Genomic DNA, 19,529 nt, shown 5'->3' on the forward strand with positions numbered 1-19,529 from the left:
TACCTCTCTAAGGTGAGGACTCAAAGAATAACCACAAACCCATATAATACCTAAAAATTAATAATCACTTCTTAGTATTGTCAGATATCCCATCAACATTCAGATGTCCCTGCTTATCTTATAATATGATTTTTAAAAATCTGTGAGTTTGTAAAAATCAGGATGGAACTTTCTCTTTTCTCTTTCTTTTTTGTCTTATTCTTTAAAGATATATATATATGTATTATATTACATATTAATACAATTTATATATCTGAGTCATAAATATATATATATATATATATATTTTTTTTTAAGGAGTCATTTGTCTTACAAAATTCCTCCCATTCTAGATTCTGCTTATTCATGCCCATGGTGTTCTTTAAAATGTTTCTTTCCTTCCAGAAATTTCTTGTAAACTGATGATCTGATCAAAAATTTGGGTAAGGGTTAGGCTTTTTTTTTTTTTAACTTTTAAGAAAAAGTGATTCATCTTTTTCCTCAATGATTTGAGCTGCCACTTTTACTAGATTTCCATATGAATGATATTACTGCAAATTCTAAAGAAATGAAGAAAGTCACTGTAGTTAGTTTCTAGTAAGCTAAAGCTCTTGATCCCCTTTTTTGGAATAATGATTTTGCTTCATTTTAACATTTTTTTTCCTCTCTCAGATTTGGCAAAAAGAAAAACACACATTCACTGTTTGTTTTTATAATCCCTGAAAATTTTAAAGGTATGTACCTGCTAAGTTTAGTATTTGTTTTTTCTCTAAATAGAAACCATAAGGTCAATATTTAATATAAAGATTCTTAGGTTGTATTTCAGGGCATGGAGGTGATATGACTTTAACTGAACCACTGACAATGGAAAAAATGAGTTTTGTGGTAAAATACTGGAAAATGTGTCTCTCAAACACTGGTGAGTAAAAAATTTCTAAAGGTTTGAAAATTCTAATTAAAATCTTTGAAAACTATGCTTACGCAATCTGACAAAAACAAGCATAAATAAAATAAAGGGACAAATATATGTTCTTTGCCTGGAAAGAAAAACAAAACATCTTCAGAAGTTAAGAGTGTGTTGGCAAATACAGTGCTGCGGTAGGCACAGGATTTTGGCTTGGGGGTTGGGAGCAGAATTGTGTCACTATTTTTTTTCTATTTTGGTAGCTTAGCTAACATCATTTCTTACTCATTAAAATGGAATTAACCGTGCTGTGTCATTGTGTGATTATCTAAAAGCCAGGGGTACTAACCTACAATTGTATTGTACTTTCTACTTTGCAAAACACTTGCGTAAAAGTTATTTTACTTCTTAAAGTTAATGGGTAGTCGTCCTTTCTATTTTACATTTTAGATGCAGAGGATTAATGTCAATGCTTCAATTAGACTTCACATTTCTAAACTCTTTGGCTGTTGTATTATGCAGATCATCAGTATCTAAACACTTAAACTAATTAAATTAGCTTTCATTTGGCTTGTGAAAGGACAGACTCCAATTACAGAAATTAAATTCTACTAGAATCATTATTGGTCTGTGACGATTTTTGGTATTTCTAGGCCTGGGATACTAGATAAGAAATCTTTTAAAATTAAGATGATGTTAAATTGAGATGATTATTGATCAAATGGTACAAGATTTTGGTTATGTAAGATTAACAGATTCTACCACAGTGTGACTGTAGTTAACAACACTGTATTGTCTACTTGAAATTTGCTAAGAGGGTAGATCTTATGTGTTCTCATCACCAAAAAAGCTAACTAGGTGACATGATGGATATGTCAATTAACTTGATTGTGGTGATTATTTCACAATGTACTCGTATATTATCAACTCAAGTTGTACATCTTAAATATGTGCAATCTCAAATTCTCAATTATACTTTAATAAAGCTGGGAAAATTTTTTTAAATAAAATTATAAGATTTTTTCTTATAATGGGCCTGAGAGACACTTCCTGGATTATCCTGTGAGAATGATGATGTGGGATTCAGTGTACTCCTTTCTTAATGTTCTTTTTTAATATTCAGATGAATGAGTCTGTTTGTGACATTCCAGTGGCTGCCAGCCCTTGCATTTCCTCCTGGAAATGGCCAGCCATGGTGACCAAGGGCTTTTGCAACTTCTTCTTACTTGATTCTCGGTGAAATGGAGCAGCTGCTCACCACCCGCTCATGGCCTTCTGCTGGTTATGACCACGTCAGCTTCCAGTTGTCTTATCTTTGCTCCAAGGATGAGCAGCTGCAAAAAAGGAAAAAAAAATGTTCAGATGCTATATTTTGACATTGCAGCTGCTTATTGAAGATTCATGCATGGTTTTTGTCTCCTGACATTTACCTATAAATAGGAACTTGATAAATAAACTCAGTTGAATGTGTTTAAGCACACCTGTTGCTAAGTTACTAGAATCTGGTTTAAAGGTATCGTGGTAATAACATAGCTTATTTTAGTTTTTGCTTTCTAACCTAGGTGGCTTTATGCTTCACAGAAATCTGTAAATTGCTTTTTGTTTTAAAAGTACTGCTTTGTAAAATCTATTGAGTAAAAGATGACAACCGCATTAAGGAGTAGGGCTTGTGTGTTTGATTAGCATCATCTCCTTAAGTGATTTTATAAATAAAGAGTTCCCCTCTCAAAACTTTCAGTTAAGATTGAAAATGCTACTGGGCCTGAAGAACCTGGATTGCCCCTGCAGAGGTCTTACAGCGAACACTTGGGATATTTTTCTACTAATCTATTTGCCTGGTTAGTTTTTTATACCTTTTCATAATAGCAATGTTTTTAGAGGACTTATTGATTGTGGCTGTTTTGTGGAAGAGGGATGCAGTGTTTGCTGTACTTAAGGATCCTGAGCTGGCACCGGGTACACATTTCAGAAGTATTCACCTCAATAAAAGAAAATACTTTGTAAACAATTAGAGTTGACCACGTGGGAGCAGGTCAAATTGTAAGGTAGTGAGTTCCCCATCACTGGGGAATATGATCAGTATTAGAGTCTGTGTTATCACTAAGCAAAGTTAAATCGCAACAGTGGTATTTAAACTTTGTAAAAAGAGTGAATTCCTCAAGTGGAAATTTTACATGGAACCCCAATACTTAAACAGATAAGAACAGCCTCACCTGTTATACACCTACCACTCAGCTTCTTCCTGTTATCTTTCTTGAACCTATGAACCTATACCCCCAGTTATTGAAAATCATCCTTTAAAAAGGATTTAGTTTCTTTTACATACCTCATGTAGCTTTTGGAATAGCCTTCTTTGGTATACAAGGCAAGTTTTAGTGTGTGTGTCTGTGTCTCCTTGTGTTTCTCTCTCTCTCTCTCTATCACACACACACACACACACACACACACACACACAGATATTAGAACTGGCATTCAAACCTGCGTTGGGTAGGCAGTTGAACCGGGGATCAGACTCTTCCAATGCTAGTATTCTTGTAAAATTCAGTTTTTGTGAGTTTCTTCCCTTCACTTTAAGCTGATTTCCAAGGAGGTTTTAAGTACAGCCTAGGGATACAAAGAATGGACATAACTGCTGAGGGCATGGGTACTGATGATGGTGAGAATTTTAAGTTAGTCATTTCCAGAATTTGTGGAGTGTGGCCATCTACTGTTTTGAACAAGAAAGGGACTTGGCAGTCAGTAAGTGTGGTTAAACCAAAGCAGACTTTGGTAATGCAGAGATACCAACAGCTTTCTTGGTCTTATTTAACATTTTAATCTTAAAGAGGCTGGCTGTATTAACCCTCATCTAGGATATGGGGTTGGGAAAGGTTTTGGAAGACTTCATGATTTTCTTATATTACTTGCAACTGCTTTTCTTTTTAAAAAGGTTTTTACGACTACATAGTATGCATGTGCTTTTTGATCTCTACTCATCTTGAATCTTTCTGTCTTTCCTCAGCACCCTACCTCCATACATAAAATTTTCAAATCAAGTTATATCTCTTAGGATAGAAGAAATAGGATTAGTTTGCAAGTTTCTTAGGTTAATATGTTTTTAAATCAGAATGCCTGAAGAAGTTCTGCAAAAATAGTCAAGCCAGAAAATGCCCATTAAATGACAAATTGTAAAATGGAGGGAAGCTGGGCTTTGCTGGTTGGGTTGGGCTAGGGTGTATCTTGACCTTCTAATCCTTTATGCTTTTTTCCTGTAATGTACTTTTCCTTCTGAAGGGTGAATAAGGTCTGTATATGACTAGGGTGGATAAAGTCTATATATGACTATATATATATGGTATGTACATATATATATATGGTATAGTCATAATTGATGAGGTCAGAAAGTTTTAATCCTGCTTGTATCTATTGCTAACAATTTATTTTAGAATTTTGATCAGTCATTGAATTTAGGATGATTTTGATAATACATTCTTTTGAAATTCTAAAATAAACATTCTGCACTAAATGTATAAGATAAGGTGGTTTGACATTATTGCCCCTTTGTATGAAGCAAGAGACTTAGAGAAGCATCCTTTGTTTAGTATATTGGTGTGTATTGTTTAATTTTACCTGACGATTTTCCCTTTTAATGTATGGTATGATTTTCTCTTGTTTCTAGCCCTGAATCTCTAAGAAATGGCAATGAGCTTGAATTAAATGCTTCATTGTCAGAGTTCGAGAAAAGCAAAAAGATTTCTCTTCTTCATTCAAGCAAGGAAAAATTAAGAAGGTGAATTTTAATATAGCACTTTTTAAGCATTATTGTTTTGTAGGGAGAAGTTGCTTTCATTAATTTTATACCTTTTTTGTAATATTGTTAAAAGTATAAGTGAAACTAGTAAATTTAGCAAATAAATAGATGCCACTCACTCATTCAGCCACGTAGTTATTCAGTAAACATTTCTGAGTCTGCAGTGCATGCCAAGGAATGATTGGAGAACTGAGATAAAAAGTAAGTCTCTATCTTCAAAGGTGTTCTCACTCTAGTGCTCAGACAGATCACTTTTAAATAGGCTATTAAGTAGAAAATGATGCTTTTTAATACATCTCATGTTGAGAACACAAAGTAAGGACATTAGGAAAGTTTTCTAAGAATGAGGGGACAGCAAAGGCATTCTTGAGATGGCAGTAGCTAAACTGAGCTTTTAACAAGTTTCTATTAATTTGGTTTGGAAGTCAGGGAAGGGTATTTTATTTATATGGAGGGAATAATAGGTACAGAGGTTGGCAGTCTTAGAGAGTACAGTGACTTTATGGAACTGCATGTATGTCCATAACAGGACACCAGCAGGAAGAGGCAAGAGATGAGAGGTGGTAGGTAGGGGCTGGGTATTTCATGCTATGAAATTTGAATTGCAACCTGGTCTGTTGGGCAGTTTCTAAAGGATTTTAGCAAAGGAGTGATACGAGATTTATACCTTAGAATGAACACTCTAATAGAATGTAACACAGTGAATTGTCTCTGGAGGCCAGAAGGAGTCTGTAATAAGAAATGATTATTTCACTTGAAACGAAGGGAAACTTGAGCTTTGCCATAAATGAAGACTTTTGCAGGACTAGACAAGTCTTAGAAATTCAGGAAAGGTAGAACAGGCAGTTCTCAGAGGGTTCCAAGTTGTCTCTGGCCCAGATACCTTTCCCTGTGAGTCCTTGTTTGCTTGAGACACATTTGTATAGAGGAGAGCCCCAAGTAGACACGTGTGCCTTGTTTCCAGTCTTAGAGGGAAAAATGCTGTCTTTTACCATCACATTATGATGTAAGCTACAGACTTTTGTGCATGCTTTTATATCAGCCTAAAAAAATGTTCCCTTTTAGTCCTAGTTTAGGATCTTGTCATGAATGAATGTAAAATTTTGTCAGTCTTTTTTTTCTCTAGTAAGATGATTATTTCTCCTCTTGTTTGTTAACATGCTGATTATGACTGATTTTTTAAAAATGCAAAACTTTACTTTGTCTTAAGGTATAGATAATTTTTATTTACTGCTAGTTTCCATTCGCTAATATTTTGTTAACAATTTTTGCATCTGTGTTTCTGAAGGATATCGGTTTGTAGTTTTCTTACGTCTTTATCTCATTTCTGTATCAGGGAAATGCTGGCCTTATAAAACCAAATGGAAAGTCTTCTGTTTCTGAAAGAATTTGTGTAGAAATGATATGTATGATAGACTTCAACAATGAAGTCATCTAGGCTTGGAATTTTCTTTGTGGGAAAGTTATAATTACAAATTCAATTTCTTTAATGATTATAGGACTAAACAGCCTATTTTTTCCTATCTCAGTTTGGTTAATTTATGTTTTTCAAGAAATTTGTCCATTTAATCTAAGTGTCACATTTATTTGGCAACATGATCTTATTATCATTTTAATATCTATAGGTCTGTGATGATGGCTTTTTCATTCCTGGTATTGATAAATTGTGTTTTCTGCCTTGCTTCTTGATCAGCCTAGCAACAGTTTTCTCAGTTTTATTGATTTTTTTTTCAGTGAACCAGATTTTGATTCATTGATTTTCTATATTAGCCCATTTCTTTTATTTCATTGATTTCTGCTCTTTGTCTTTCTATACTTTGCTTTTATTGATTGATTGATTGAGACAGAATCTTGCTCTGTCATCCAGGCTGGAGTGCAATGGTATAATCGCAGCTCACCGCAACCTCTGCCTGCCAGGTTCAAGTGATTCTCCTTACTCAGCCTCCTGAGTAGCTGAAATTATAGGCGTCTGGCACCACATCTGGCTAATTTTTATATTTTTAGTAGAGATGGGGTTTCACCATGTTGCCCTGGCTGGTCTCAAACTCCTGAGCTCAAGTGATCTGCCCATCTCGGCCTCCCAGAGTTTTGGGATTACTGGCATGAGCCATCACTCCCGGCCTCTATACTTTGCTTTTTTAAAGAAAGGTCTTTGAAAATATGGCACGTATACACCATAAAAAGAATGCGTTCATGCCTTTTGCAGGGACATGGATGAAACTGGCAATCATCATTCTTAGCAAACTAACACAGGAACAGAAAATCAAACACCACATATTCTCACTCATAAGTAGGAGTTGAACAATGAGAACTCATGGACACAAGGAAGGGAATATCACACACCAGGGCCTGTAGCAGGGGGGTGGAGGGAAAGAGGAGAGAGAGCATTAGGATAAATACTTAATGCATGCGGGGCTTAACACCTAGATGATGGGTTGACGGGTGCAGCAGACCACCATGGCACATGTATATCTATGTAATAAACCTGAACATTCTGCACATGTATCCCAGAACTTAAAGTATATTTTTAAAAAGTCTTTGTAGGTAGAAACTTAGATAGTTGATTTTAACCTTTTCTTCTTTTCTAAAATAAACACTTAAAACTAAAACTTTTCCTTTATAAAAGTTTTTCTGTAAGCATTGCTTATCTGCATCTCATCAACTTTGACATATTTCTACTATCATTCAGTTCAAAATATTTTCTCATATCCCCTGTGATTTTTTTTTTCCTTTTCATTAGTAACTGTTTAGAAGTGTATAACTTGAATGTTTGGAGACTTTCTAGGTAATGATTTATAATTTAATTCTGTTGTCATCTGAAAACATACTTTGTAAGGTTTCTGTCCTTTGATATTTTCTGAAACTTGTTTTATGGCCCAAAGTGTGATCTCCCTTGATGAATGATGTTCCGTATGCATTTGAAAAGACTGTATTCCTCTGTTTGTGGAGTGTAGTGTTCTATAAATATTAATGAAATAGAACTGCTTGATAGTGTTTTTTATGTAATCTGTACCCTTATTATTTTTTGAGGGTTAAATTTTTCAGTGACAACTCTTTTTCCCTTTCTTTCTGAGAGTTTTTCCTTCATATAGTTTGAGACTGTTGGTAGATGTCTGTCTTGCTGCATTGACCCATTCATCATGAGGAAATGATAATGCTAATTTATCTATCCTAGTACTCCCTATCTTAAAAAATCTACTTTGATATTAATACAGGTTTCTTGTGATTGGTATTTGCATGGTTTTTTTGTAACCTGTATCTGTCTTTATATTTGAAGAGTGTCCCTTGTAAATAGCACATAGTTGAATCTTGTTTTTATTTTTTATTTACTCATTCTGACAGTCTCTGTGTCTCTGTTGTTCATTTGGAATGGTTAGCTCATTTTCATATAATGTACTTACTGTTAAGTGTGGTTTTGGGTCTACAATTTTTCTGTTTGTTTTCATTAATCTATTTTTTTCTCTTTTTTCGCATTACCTGCTTTCCTTTGGATTTATCAAGTATACGTTAGCATTTCTTTTCATCTGTTTTATTGACTTTTTAGCTAAAACCAATTTTTGGTTGCTCTAGGGATTATGATATACGTCCTTAACTCATCATAATCTACCTTGAATTGACATTATGCCCTTTAAATACAACAGCATATTTCTATTTACCTTCTTCCACTTTTTGTTATTGTTGTCATACATTTTACTTTTGCATATGTTATTGTGTTAGTCTATTCTTGTGTTGCTATAAAGAAATACCAGAGACTGAGTAATTTATAAAGAAAGGCATTTAATTGACTCATGATTCTGTAGGCTGTATAGGAAGCATAGCAGCTTCTGTTTCAGGTGAGGCCTCAGGAAGCTTACAACCATGGCAGAAGGCAAAGTGGAGCCAGTGTGTCACATAGTGAGAGGAGGAGCAAGAGAGAGAGAAAGGAGAGCCTCAGACTCTTTTAAACCACCAAATCTGCATGAACTGAGTGAGAACTCATCACCAAGGGGATGGCACTAAGCTAAACCCCATGATTCACCAAACACCTCCTACCAGGTTCCACCTCCAACACTGGGCATCACATTTCATTATAAGATTCGGAGGGGACAAAATATCCAAGCCACATCAGTTATCAACCCTACGTTGTTAATAGTTTTACTTTAAACAGTAAGTGTTGTCAAGTTATCTGATACTGTACAACAAATTACTCTAAAACTTGATAATGTAAATCAACAAACTGTTTATCATATCTCCTGATTTTGTGAGTCACCAGTTTGGGCAGGGCTTGGCTCTGTGATTACTCTCTGCATGGTGCTAACCATGGCACTCCATGATGTTCAGCCAGCAATTGACCTGTCTGGAGATTCCAGCACAGCATCATCTACAAGTGTGGTCCTCTGGTGGGTATGGATGCAGGTTGTGCTCCAATGGGCTGTTCTTCCCTGTGGTCTCATCACCTCTCCACATGGTCTCTGCAGCAAGCTAGAAGGACCTCTTGCATGAAGCCTTAGGATTCCAACAGTATCAAAGCTACATCTTCTGAAATGCTAGTCCCAGAACTTTCATAGAGTCACTCTCCAGATGTCTTTTGGTTAAAGCAGGCACAGGCCAGTGAAGATTCAAGGGGAGAGGAAATGGACCTGACTCTTCACTGGAAAAATAAGTAATTTTCAGTCCCTGTAATCTTAACTCTTATCTCTTTAATCCGCATTTCAGATTCTTGTTTGCAGTAAAACAGGCTCTTCACTATAGACAAGGTTTTGTCTGAGTTGCAAAAATTCTCTCCCCATGAATTTCCCTTTATTACCATCCTTTGCTCTTGCATTCCTCCACTCAATCTTGGCTGCCAAAATCAGAGGGACAGAAAGTACAAGGGCACTTTTTTCTTGCTTCTGTAATAGAAATCTTAGCAGTATACAGCTGTTCTAGGCCTGTCAAATAAATGTATGCTATTGGTCTTTAAAACATGAATAAATTAGAAAACTACCCTTTAATGTATGTCACCATATTTAGTATGTCTTAGACTTCACTTGTTTGTGCAAATTATATTTCCATCAGATATTATTTCCCTTTATGTAAGATAAAGACATTTTCAAATAAAAGACAACTTAGATATTATGACACAGGTGGACCTTCAGGGTAAGAAAGCTGGAGGAAATTCTTCAGGCTGAAGGGAAATAATACCAAATGAAAGCTAGGATCACCTGAAGGACTACATAGCACCAGAAATGACAAATTTCTAAGCAAAAACAAGCATTTTCCATTTTAAACTATTTAAAATACTTAAAACTGTTATTAGCAAAAATTATAGCAATGTATTAGGGGTTTATAATATAGCTGTAGTACATATGACTATTGTATGAAGAATGAGTGGGATAAATGCACTTGCATAAATTTAGCAGTTATACATTTTATGTGATGTCATAAAGCATTAACTCCAGACTATGAAAACTTCACATATATATTGTAATCCCTAGAGCAACCCTAAATAGATAGGCAAAATGCATTGCTATGAAGCCAAAAGATAAATTAAAATTGGATTTTTAAAAATATTCAAAAAAGAGGGCAAGAAGGAGGGACAGAAGAGTAAAAACACAAAAGAGACTATGGGGAACGGCATGGTAGACCTTTATCCAACTATATCTAACTTAAAGGCAGAAGTTTTCAGAATAGATCAAAACATGCAAAAGCAAGACCCAGCTATCTACTGTCTGTAAGAGAGAAGCTTTGAATATAAAAAAAAATTAATAGAAATATATCCATTTTGGAAACACGAAGTATAAGAAAATCAGATGGGCCATGTTAATATCAAATAAAGTAGATTTGAAGACAAACAGTATTACCTGAGGTAAAGAGGGACATTTTGTAATGATAGAAACATCAACTTTCAGAAGGATATTAAAATCACAAATAGCATGGGATGGTAAGAACTTCAAAATACTTGAATCAAAATTTACAGAATTAAACAGACAAATAGATAATTTTAAAACAACTGCTGGAGATTTAACACTCCTCTCTCAGCAGTTTATACAGCTAGACATCAAAACATCGGTCAGCTCTAGAAAATGGGAACACTGCTCACCACCTTGATCTCATGAATATTTATAGAGCAACACTCGGGACAAATGCAGCAGAACACTCCTTCTCAATGGCACATGGTACAGTCACTTAGATACACTGTATATTGGGGGGCGGGGTGTATATAAGAAGTTTCAATACATTCGAAAGAGTTGAATTAATAAAGATGTGTTCCCTGACCACAATGAAATTAAAATAGAAATCAGTAAGAATAAGATTTAAAGGGAAATTTTAAATATATGGAAATTAAAAAAAAACTTCTAAGTAATCCATGGGTTAAAAAAAAATCACAAGAAAAATTAGAAAATATTTCAAAGTGAATCTATTGAGAAGAGAATATATCAGCAAAATACCATGGTACACTTTTAGCGATGTAACAAACCTGCATGTACTGCACATGTGTCCTGGAACTTAAATTTTAAAAAAAGATAATACAATATATCAAAGTTTTAAAATAAACTACAGCAAAGTTTAGGGAAAACATTGTGGCTTTAAATGCTTATACTAGAAAAGGCAAAAGGTCCAAAAATCAGTGATACAAGGTTCTATCCTAGGAAGAAAGAGAAAGTAAAACAAAGTAAACCCAAATAAGTGGGGTAGTGAACGCGGCGGAGGCTGGGAGAGAGACAGACACAATAATCACAATCATGAGTGAAAGAGGGATGATCACGATAGCTACTATAAATATTTAAGTACAGAAGAGTATACTTTGAACAATTTTAGGCTAGTAAATTCAACAACTTAGATATACTGCATACATTCTTGAAAATCACAATTTATCAAAACTGATACCAAATGAAACAAAAAATCAAAATAGCTCTGTATTTACAAAATTGAACTTGTTACCAAAAGCTTACCAAAGAGAAAACACTCAGTTGGTTTTACCAATGAATTTCAGCAAGGCTTTAAAGAAAGAATAACAATCTTAAACATGTTCTTACAGAAATGGGAGGAGGGAATACTTCCTAACTCCTTTCATGGGAACAACATAACCCTAAGCCTGACAAAGACATTATTTATAAAGAAAATTACAGACCAGTATACTTCATGAACATAGGAGCAAAAATACTTAACATAATTTTAGCAAATTAAATCAAGAAATATATAAAGATATAACGTATCATGACCACGTCAGGTTTATCCTAGAGAAGCAAGGCTGGTGTGACATTCAGAAATCAACCAGTGGGGCTGGGTGCAGTGGCTCATACCTGTAATCCCAGCACTTTGGGAGGCCATGGCAGATGGATCACTTGAGGCCAGGAGTTCAAGACCAGCCAGGCCAATATGGCAAAACCTTGTCTCTATTAAGAATAAAAAAATTTAGCTAAGTTTGATGGTGTACCTTGTAGTCTCAGCTACTCATGAGGCTGAGGCATGAAAATTGCTTGAACCCAGTAGGCAGAGGTTGCAGTAAACTGAGATGGCACCACTGCACTCCAGCCTGGGTGACAGAGTGAGACTCTGACTCAAAAACAAAACAAAACCAAAACACCACATTAACAGAATAAAGGAGAAAAACCATGTGATTAACAAATTCTGAAAACATATTTCACAATGTTCAATTTACCATTATCATTTTACTTTCAACAAATAGATGTGGAAGATAACTTCCTCAATTTGTTAAAAGGCATCTATAAAAAACTTATAATTAACATTGTACTTAGTGATAAAATGTTGACTGCTCCTTAAAAAGATCAGGAAAAAACTAAGTGTGCCCCTTCTTACCATTTCTGTTTATTATCAAATAAATGATTCTAGCCATTACAGTTAGGCAAGATAAAGAAATAGACATACTATTTGATATGTCAAATAGGAAGAAGAAAAACTGTCTTACTATATGTAGATGGCATGACTGGGTATAAAGCCAAACTCCTAAGACATTTACGAAACAGCTACTAGAACTAAAGAAGCTTATCTTCCGTAACATGGTTGCAGAAGATAAGGTACAAAAATCAATGGTATTTTATATACTAACAGCAAATAATTATACAATGAAAATATAAATATTATGACATTTAAAATAGAATAAAATAGCTTTAGGATACTTAGAAACAAAGCAAAAAACTGATCTGTACGTTGATCATTCAAAATGTTACTATGAAAAGTTAAATAAAAAATTATGCTTTATACCATAATTATGGTATAAAAGACTCACTATTATTAAGATATCAGTTCTCACCAAATTGAAACATAACCTTATTTGAATCCAAATCATAATGCCAGCAAGTGTTTTTCCATAAAGATTGACAAGATGATTTTACAATGTGCGAAAAGGACTTAGAATATTCAAAGTAATTTTGTAAAAGTACAATAAAGTAAAAGGACTTAAACTATCTGACTTCAAGACTTACTATAAAGCTACAATCACCAGTAGGTAACTGGCATAAAAATTGACAAATAGATCAATGGAACACAGTAGGCTAGCACTGGATCCACATATTTATGGTCATTTGATTTTCAGGAAAAACACCAAAGCAAATATTTTGGGAGAGAAAAGTCTTTTTAATAAATGATGCTAGAACAACTAGATACCCATCTGGAAAGAAAATCAACTTTTACCCCTTACCTCACACCATATAAAAAAATTAATTCAAGATAAAGCATAGTCAGAGCTGCACTGTAAAGCTAAAATTGATAGAGCTTCTAGGATGACAGTATTCAGTAGAATCTTCTGCTATGTTAAAAATTATATCTTCATCATCTAATACAGTAGCCACTAGCAACATGTAGTTATTGAGTATTCAAAATGTGGCTATTGCAGCTTAGGAAATGAATTTTAAATATATGTAATATTAACTTATATTTATTAATTAAATTTAAATAGGCTCAAGTCTACTGACTACTGTATTGAACCATACAGTTCTACAAGAAAATAGGAGAATGTCTTCATGAGCCGAGAATATGCAGATGTTCTTTAGACAGGACATAGAAATCAATAACCATTAGAGAGAGAGAGTATGTGTGTGTGTGTAAATAAATTGGATTCATCAAAATTTAAAATTTTTGCTATCAAAAAGTTTTAAGAAAATAAATACAAAAGCCACAGACTGGGAGAAAATACTTGCCAAACAGATATCTGACAAATCCTGGTATTCAAGATATGTAAAGAACTGCTAAAAATAAAAAACAAAAAGACCTGCAATTCAGTTAAAATGTAGGTAAAATGTCTGCACGGACACTTTACAAAGGAAGCTATACAAGTGCCCAAAAGGCACAGGAAAAAGTGCTCAATATCATTAGCTGTCAGGGAAATGCAAATTAAAGCATAATAAGATATTACTATGTATACCCCAGAAAGGCCAAAACGCTAACATTGAAACTGACAATATTAAATATCATCAATGATTTGGAACAAGAAGTCTGATACATTGATGGTGGAAGTGTAAAATGGTACTACTTTGGTTTGGTAAAAATTCTGCCAGTTTTTATAAACGTATTAAATGGCCTGTTATTTCTATTCCTAGATATTACCCAAGAGAAATAAAATCATGCATTCACAAAAAGACATCCAGAATATTCTAGCAGCCTTATTCGTAATAACCCAAAATGATAACAGCCCAAGTATTCATCAATAAGATAAGGGATAAGTAAGCTGTGGCATATTTATTTGTATTCCACAACAGTATTCCATAATATATAAATATGCCACAGCTTACTTATCTATTATGGAATACTGTTGCTCAGTGAAAAGAAGCAAACAGTGATATGGTTAGCCACATAGACAAATCCCAGAAACTTTAAAGCTGAGTGAAAGAAGCTTTACAAAATAATACACACTGTACGATTTTATTTATGTGCTGGTTGAGGACAGGCAAAAGTAATGTGGGATGGAAAAAAATATCAGAATTGTAGTTGCCTTACAGGGTTAGGGGATAGTATTGACTGGGAAGAAACATAAGGGACTTTCTGGGGTTGTGATAATGGATTTTCATTATATATGTATTTCAGGTACATACAGTTGTATGTATTTGTCCAAACTTACAGAATGGGACTTAGTGTGCATTTTGTTTTATGTAGTGTTTACCTGAAAATAATTTGAACTCTAGCTACTGATACATTTAGGCATGTAATATGCTTATGTCTACAACTTACGTTGCTTTAGTATATGTAAATACGTTGATATGTGAATAGCGGGATGACACATATATAATAAAGCAGATACTAGTTGAGCATCCCTAATCTGAAAATCTGAAGTCTGAAATGTTCCAAAATCAAACTTTTTCAGCACTGACATGTGATAGTGACACCTTTTCTTTCTGAAGATTCAGTGTATATAAACTTTGTTTCAGGTACAAATATTGTATATAATTACCTTAGGCTATATACATGTGGTATAAAACATAAATGAATTCTCTGTTAAACTTGGGTTCCACCCCCAAGATATATTATTATGTATATGCAAATATTCCAAAATCCAAAAAAATCTGAAGTCTCAAACACTTCCCTGAGCATTTTGGGGAGGGAATACTCAACCTGTACAATAAATGTTAACTGTAGACTCTTAAGTGATGAGTATATAGGTGTTCATTATATAATTCTTTCAAATTTTCTCTATGATTAAACTTTTTCTAATGTTGAAACAATTTAATAATATTTTAATAGTTTAAATTATGAATGTGACATATGCCTAGCAAAAACACACAGAAAATATAAAAAATAAAGGGAATAAAAATGATCCATCATCCAGCCATCCGGAAATAACTGTACTGGATGTTTTTGCCTTCAATCTTTTCTCCTGGGCTTCATTTTTACTTTGTTTAGTGTCTAGGATTATATTTTATATGCTGTTTTGTGTCCTACTTTTCCCCAATAAGCTTTATGACATATCACTTCCACTGCCAGGTGACATTCTGCTGAACTAATATACTGTAGCTTACTTAAGGCATCCTCCTATGTTGTGTGTTGTTTTCCATATTTTACTAAAATATTGCTCTGATGGGCTTCTGTGTATATGCACTGTGCTCTGTGTTTTCGATTCACTCCTTAGGATGGATCCTTGTAAGTGGAAGTATCATGTCAAAGGGTATGAGAAGTTTCAAAGCCCTTCACACACATTGTCAAATTGTTGGCTCTTCCATCCTTCCCTTCCCAGATTAGTTCCTGAGACACCCCCACAGAGCCCCCAAAGCTCCTCAGAGATCAATGAGAACACCACTGAGACAGAGTATTTGAGTTATTCATTGGTTATATGTCAAACTAGGTTTTTGAATTTAATTTCTCTGCCATTCTGGTGTTTACAGAGGTTTAGTAACTTGCCTAATGTCTCAGTTAGTAATAACAGAGCCACCATTCAACCCTGTAGATGTCAAGGTAGTATTCAGCACAAAACAAGTGCTTAAAAATGTTTATTAAAAGAGCACATGGTTGAATGAAGCCACCAAGGGCTTAAATCAATTAAATCTACATTTCCCATCTATTCTCCTTCAGAGCTGTGAGAGACAGGTTAGTTTCTTTTCTGATAATCTACATCCTGGTGTACTCATTCTGTCTATACCTACCTCATGTAAAGGAAGCAGCCTTCTGATTTTCCTTTTGCTCACACCATCAACTAGTGTGTTGCTAGACGCTAGTTGATCTTGTTGGAAATGCAGTCTAGGTCCCACAGACATGAAGATCCTGACTGCTCTTTGCCTTCTGGGCTTCTAGTGTGAATCGCAAAAGGATTTTTACATAGTGTGCAATTCTCTGCCTGGAGGGCAGAGTGATCTGCACGTTTCTGTAGGCAGCAGGGGGTGGGTGCTTTCCTCAGTTGACTGGGCATCCTGCACTCTGCAGCAGGCCTGAGGTGGGAGAGCTGGGGCTGCCATCAGCACATACAGTGAACTTGGGCAGTGGTTCTTTGTGCAGTGGGCATATGCGTAGGCGCCCTGGGAAGCTGTGATTTCAGGGACTGTGAGGGCTGCTGTCTTGTAGGGACATAGCCTTTCTCTGAAATGGAGACTAGATAGGGAGGGGATGGTTCCTTTACAAACATACCTAGAGGAAGGGTTGTTTGTCTTTGGGTACAAGGAAGAAAATGAGACTAATTATTCTTTATGTATTGCAATTCTCTGTCCAGAGAAAGAATCAAGTATTGCTGTGAGCAGCTGCGTATTCTCTTGCCGTATGTAAAGGGGAGAAAGAATGATGCGGCTTCAGTTCTTGAGGCAACAGTTGATTATGTGAAATATATCCGGGACAAAATTCCTCCAGCTGTTATGGCCCAGGTATTGGACTCCCAAAGCTTTGAATTTTATCCTTATAGACAATGCTTTAACACTACAATTTTACTTCTTTTAATTTTTATCATTGAAAGTATGTGTCTTTGTACATATGTAAAAATGTCAGTATCTACCTAAATATATTTCTGTATATGTCAGATTACAGAAGCACTTCAGAGCAACAAGAGATTTTGTAAGAAACAAACACCCATCCAGCTGTCTCTCCCAGGCACCGTCATGGCACAGCGGTATGATAAGGGGCTCTTGTGAATCTGAAGTCTGCTAGTTATTTTCCTCCCACATTGATGCTAAACATGTAGAAACTGATTCCATGCACTGTGAAAGCAAGGGGGTTTATTAAGGGTCAGTGGATTTTTCTCATTGCCAATGTGTATCATTTCGTTACAGTGATAAGCACAGGAAAAAGTCTCAGGTCTATGGACTTTCATCACGTGACTCACCCTCGCTTCTCCTTTTGTTATTTCTGAGGTTCTTAAAATGAGCTTTGCCCCTTGGGAGTGTAGGGATGGTGGTGGTCCAGCAGGGATGCAATGGCTTCTGGTGTTCCTCTGGAGGTCTCGGGCCCTGGAGCCATCCAGCCCTATTTCAACTAGTGGTTCTTAAAGCAGCTTACTAGGGCAAAATGTGGCTTCCCAAATGATCCTTTTGTAGATTGATCAGAATATGTAAACAAAGAGAAACTGTGGAGAAAAAAAGCGTATCATTCTTGCACATTCAAAGGAATCATCATGGGTCCTGTGCAACTCTTTGCTCATATGTAAATAATCCATAGTTGAGGCTTTGTCAGTGTTTTTGGAACTTGAATGAAAAAAGGGCGATTGAACTCAGCAATGTTCATATTGTTTTCCCTGAATAATACGCAAAGAATTTTTTCTGTCCTTTCAAGGGAAAATAGTGTGCCGAGCACTTACTCTCCTGGGAGAGGGCTCCAGTTCCTGTCTAACACGTGCTGGAATGTGTGCACCACTCCTGATGCAGAGGGCTCTTTGGATGCAACTGTGAGAGGTGAGCTTTACCTAACATCTATGCCACTTACAGGGGGACCTGCATTGCCTTACAAACCCTTGGGCTCTTGTGCATTCTCCACCATAACCAGGGAATCCAGGGGAGCTGATGAGTCCTTCTGGTGTTGTCAGCCTCAGGTACACAAGGTGGCGACAGGAGTTTAAATAGTGTTATGCCGGAAACTGGGCTCAAAATTGACCATAATTACCAGAAAACTCATCTTGTTGATGAATGATAAGCACGCTGGTGACTTTGTTTAGAATATGAATAGAATCTCGGGGGAGGGGTAGTATTCATATTATTTCAGGACTGACTGTGCCCTGAGCATTTAACATGTTAATTTATTTACCTCCTTCATTCCTTTGCTTCCATGTCACCTCTCAATGAGCTCTTCGCAGCCACCCGGATAAAACTGCACATTCCTCCCCACCATAAACATGACACAGGGGACTCCGCATCCGCTTTCCCTGCTGTATTTGTCTTGATAGCACTCACTGCCTTCTGCTATTCTTTACCTGTGTGTTTTGTTTGCTGCCTATCTTCTCCCATTAGAATGTCACCTCCATGAAAGCAGGGGATTTTTTGGCCAGTTTTATTCATTGCTGAATTTCTAGTACTTAGAACAATGACCAGCACACAGTAGGGGCTCAAGAAATTTCATTATATGAATATTCATTGTGGAACAAATGCTTTCCCTTTTGTTTTCCTCTATTTTTTTCCATCTTGTTATATCAAGTACATGGGCACGTCTAGGTTTATGCAACACATATAATAAAAATGCCTCACATCACAGAAATACCTCCACATAACAAAATGTGGAGGCATTTTTGTTATATGTGTTATATAAGCCTAGACATGCCCGTGTACTTGAAATAACAGGATGGGGAAAACATAGAGGAAAAGAACACAGCTAGCAGGTTGTGACTTTTTAGTATTCCTGAAGGTAAAGTTACTCTCCATCGAGAAACCAGGAAGATATGGACCTCTTGACCTGAATGTTAGATGCTAGATGACAGGACTGCCTCTCTCCTCAGCCTCTCAGTCCTAGGTGACACTTCCGACTTCCTCCAACAGGCTCTGCTCTCCCTCAGCACCTCACCTGTGCCAGGAGTGCTCTTTCTCCCTCACCTGCCCTGGTTAGCACCAGGTCCATCCCTCCTTCTCAGCTTAAATGTCCCTGCCTCAAAGTTGGGGACACAGAGATGAGTGAAGGCAGTTCTTGTTCTTATGGAGCTCACAACTTACTGGTAGAAAGGGTCACAAAAGCAAAATATGGTTTAGTCGTGTAAGTGCTGTAGTGGAAGGACCCTGCATAGATGGGATGTGGCGGAAGCCATGGGAACAGATGAAGGTTATTTGGGATGCTGTCTAAAGTCAAAAGAGAAGGAGCCCCCAGATAGAACCCAGCCCTGATTCTTCCTATCATCAAAGAATCCTCAGGGTGTTATTTTAGTCAACTTAGACTTCTCTCCTGACCTAGAGGAGAGAGGAGAAGAGAAAAAGTCGCCATAAGCCATGGTTAATCTACTTAAAGTAGCAGTGGCTGAATGTGACATGGAATGATTAAATCAGC

General features: G+C 35.9%; 1 protein-coding gene across 2 annotated transcripts in view; it reads left to right on the top strand.

Annotated features, from left to right (window-relative positions):
• The window catches only part of SOHLH2 (spermatogenesis and oogenesis specific basic helix-loop-helix 2), a 43,526-nt gene that overhangs the window by 19,919 nt on the left and 4,078 nt on the right, over nt 1-19,529 (top strand). Inside the window, exons 3-9 of one of the 2 annotated variants that reach the window (XM_010344991.3) lie at nt 652-713; nt 794-898; nt 2,622-2,721; nt 4,542-4,652; nt 16,789-16,936; nt 17,090-17,178; nt 17,838-17,956. In XM_010344991.3, the coding sequence (XP_010343293.3) occupies nt 652-713; nt 794-898; nt 2,622-2,721; nt 4,542-4,652; nt 16,789-16,936; nt 17,090-17,178; nt 17,838-17,956 (734 nt within the window). Of the gene's footprint in view, nt 1-651; nt 714-793; nt 899-2,621; nt 2,722-4,541; nt 4,653-8,473; nt 9,647-16,788; nt 16,937-17,089; nt 17,179-17,837; nt 17,957-19,529 lie in introns of those variants that run through there. The other variant, XM_010344992.3, reaches the window with a different exon arrangement.

Source organism: Saimiri boliviensis, chromosome 16, assembly GCF_048565385.1.
Source record: "Saimiri boliviensis isolate mSaiBol1 chromosome 16, mSaiBol1.pri, whole genome shotgun sequence".
NCBI classification, from domain to species: Eukaryota; Metazoa; Chordata; class Mammalia; order Primates; family Cebidae; genus Saimiri; species Saimiri boliviensis.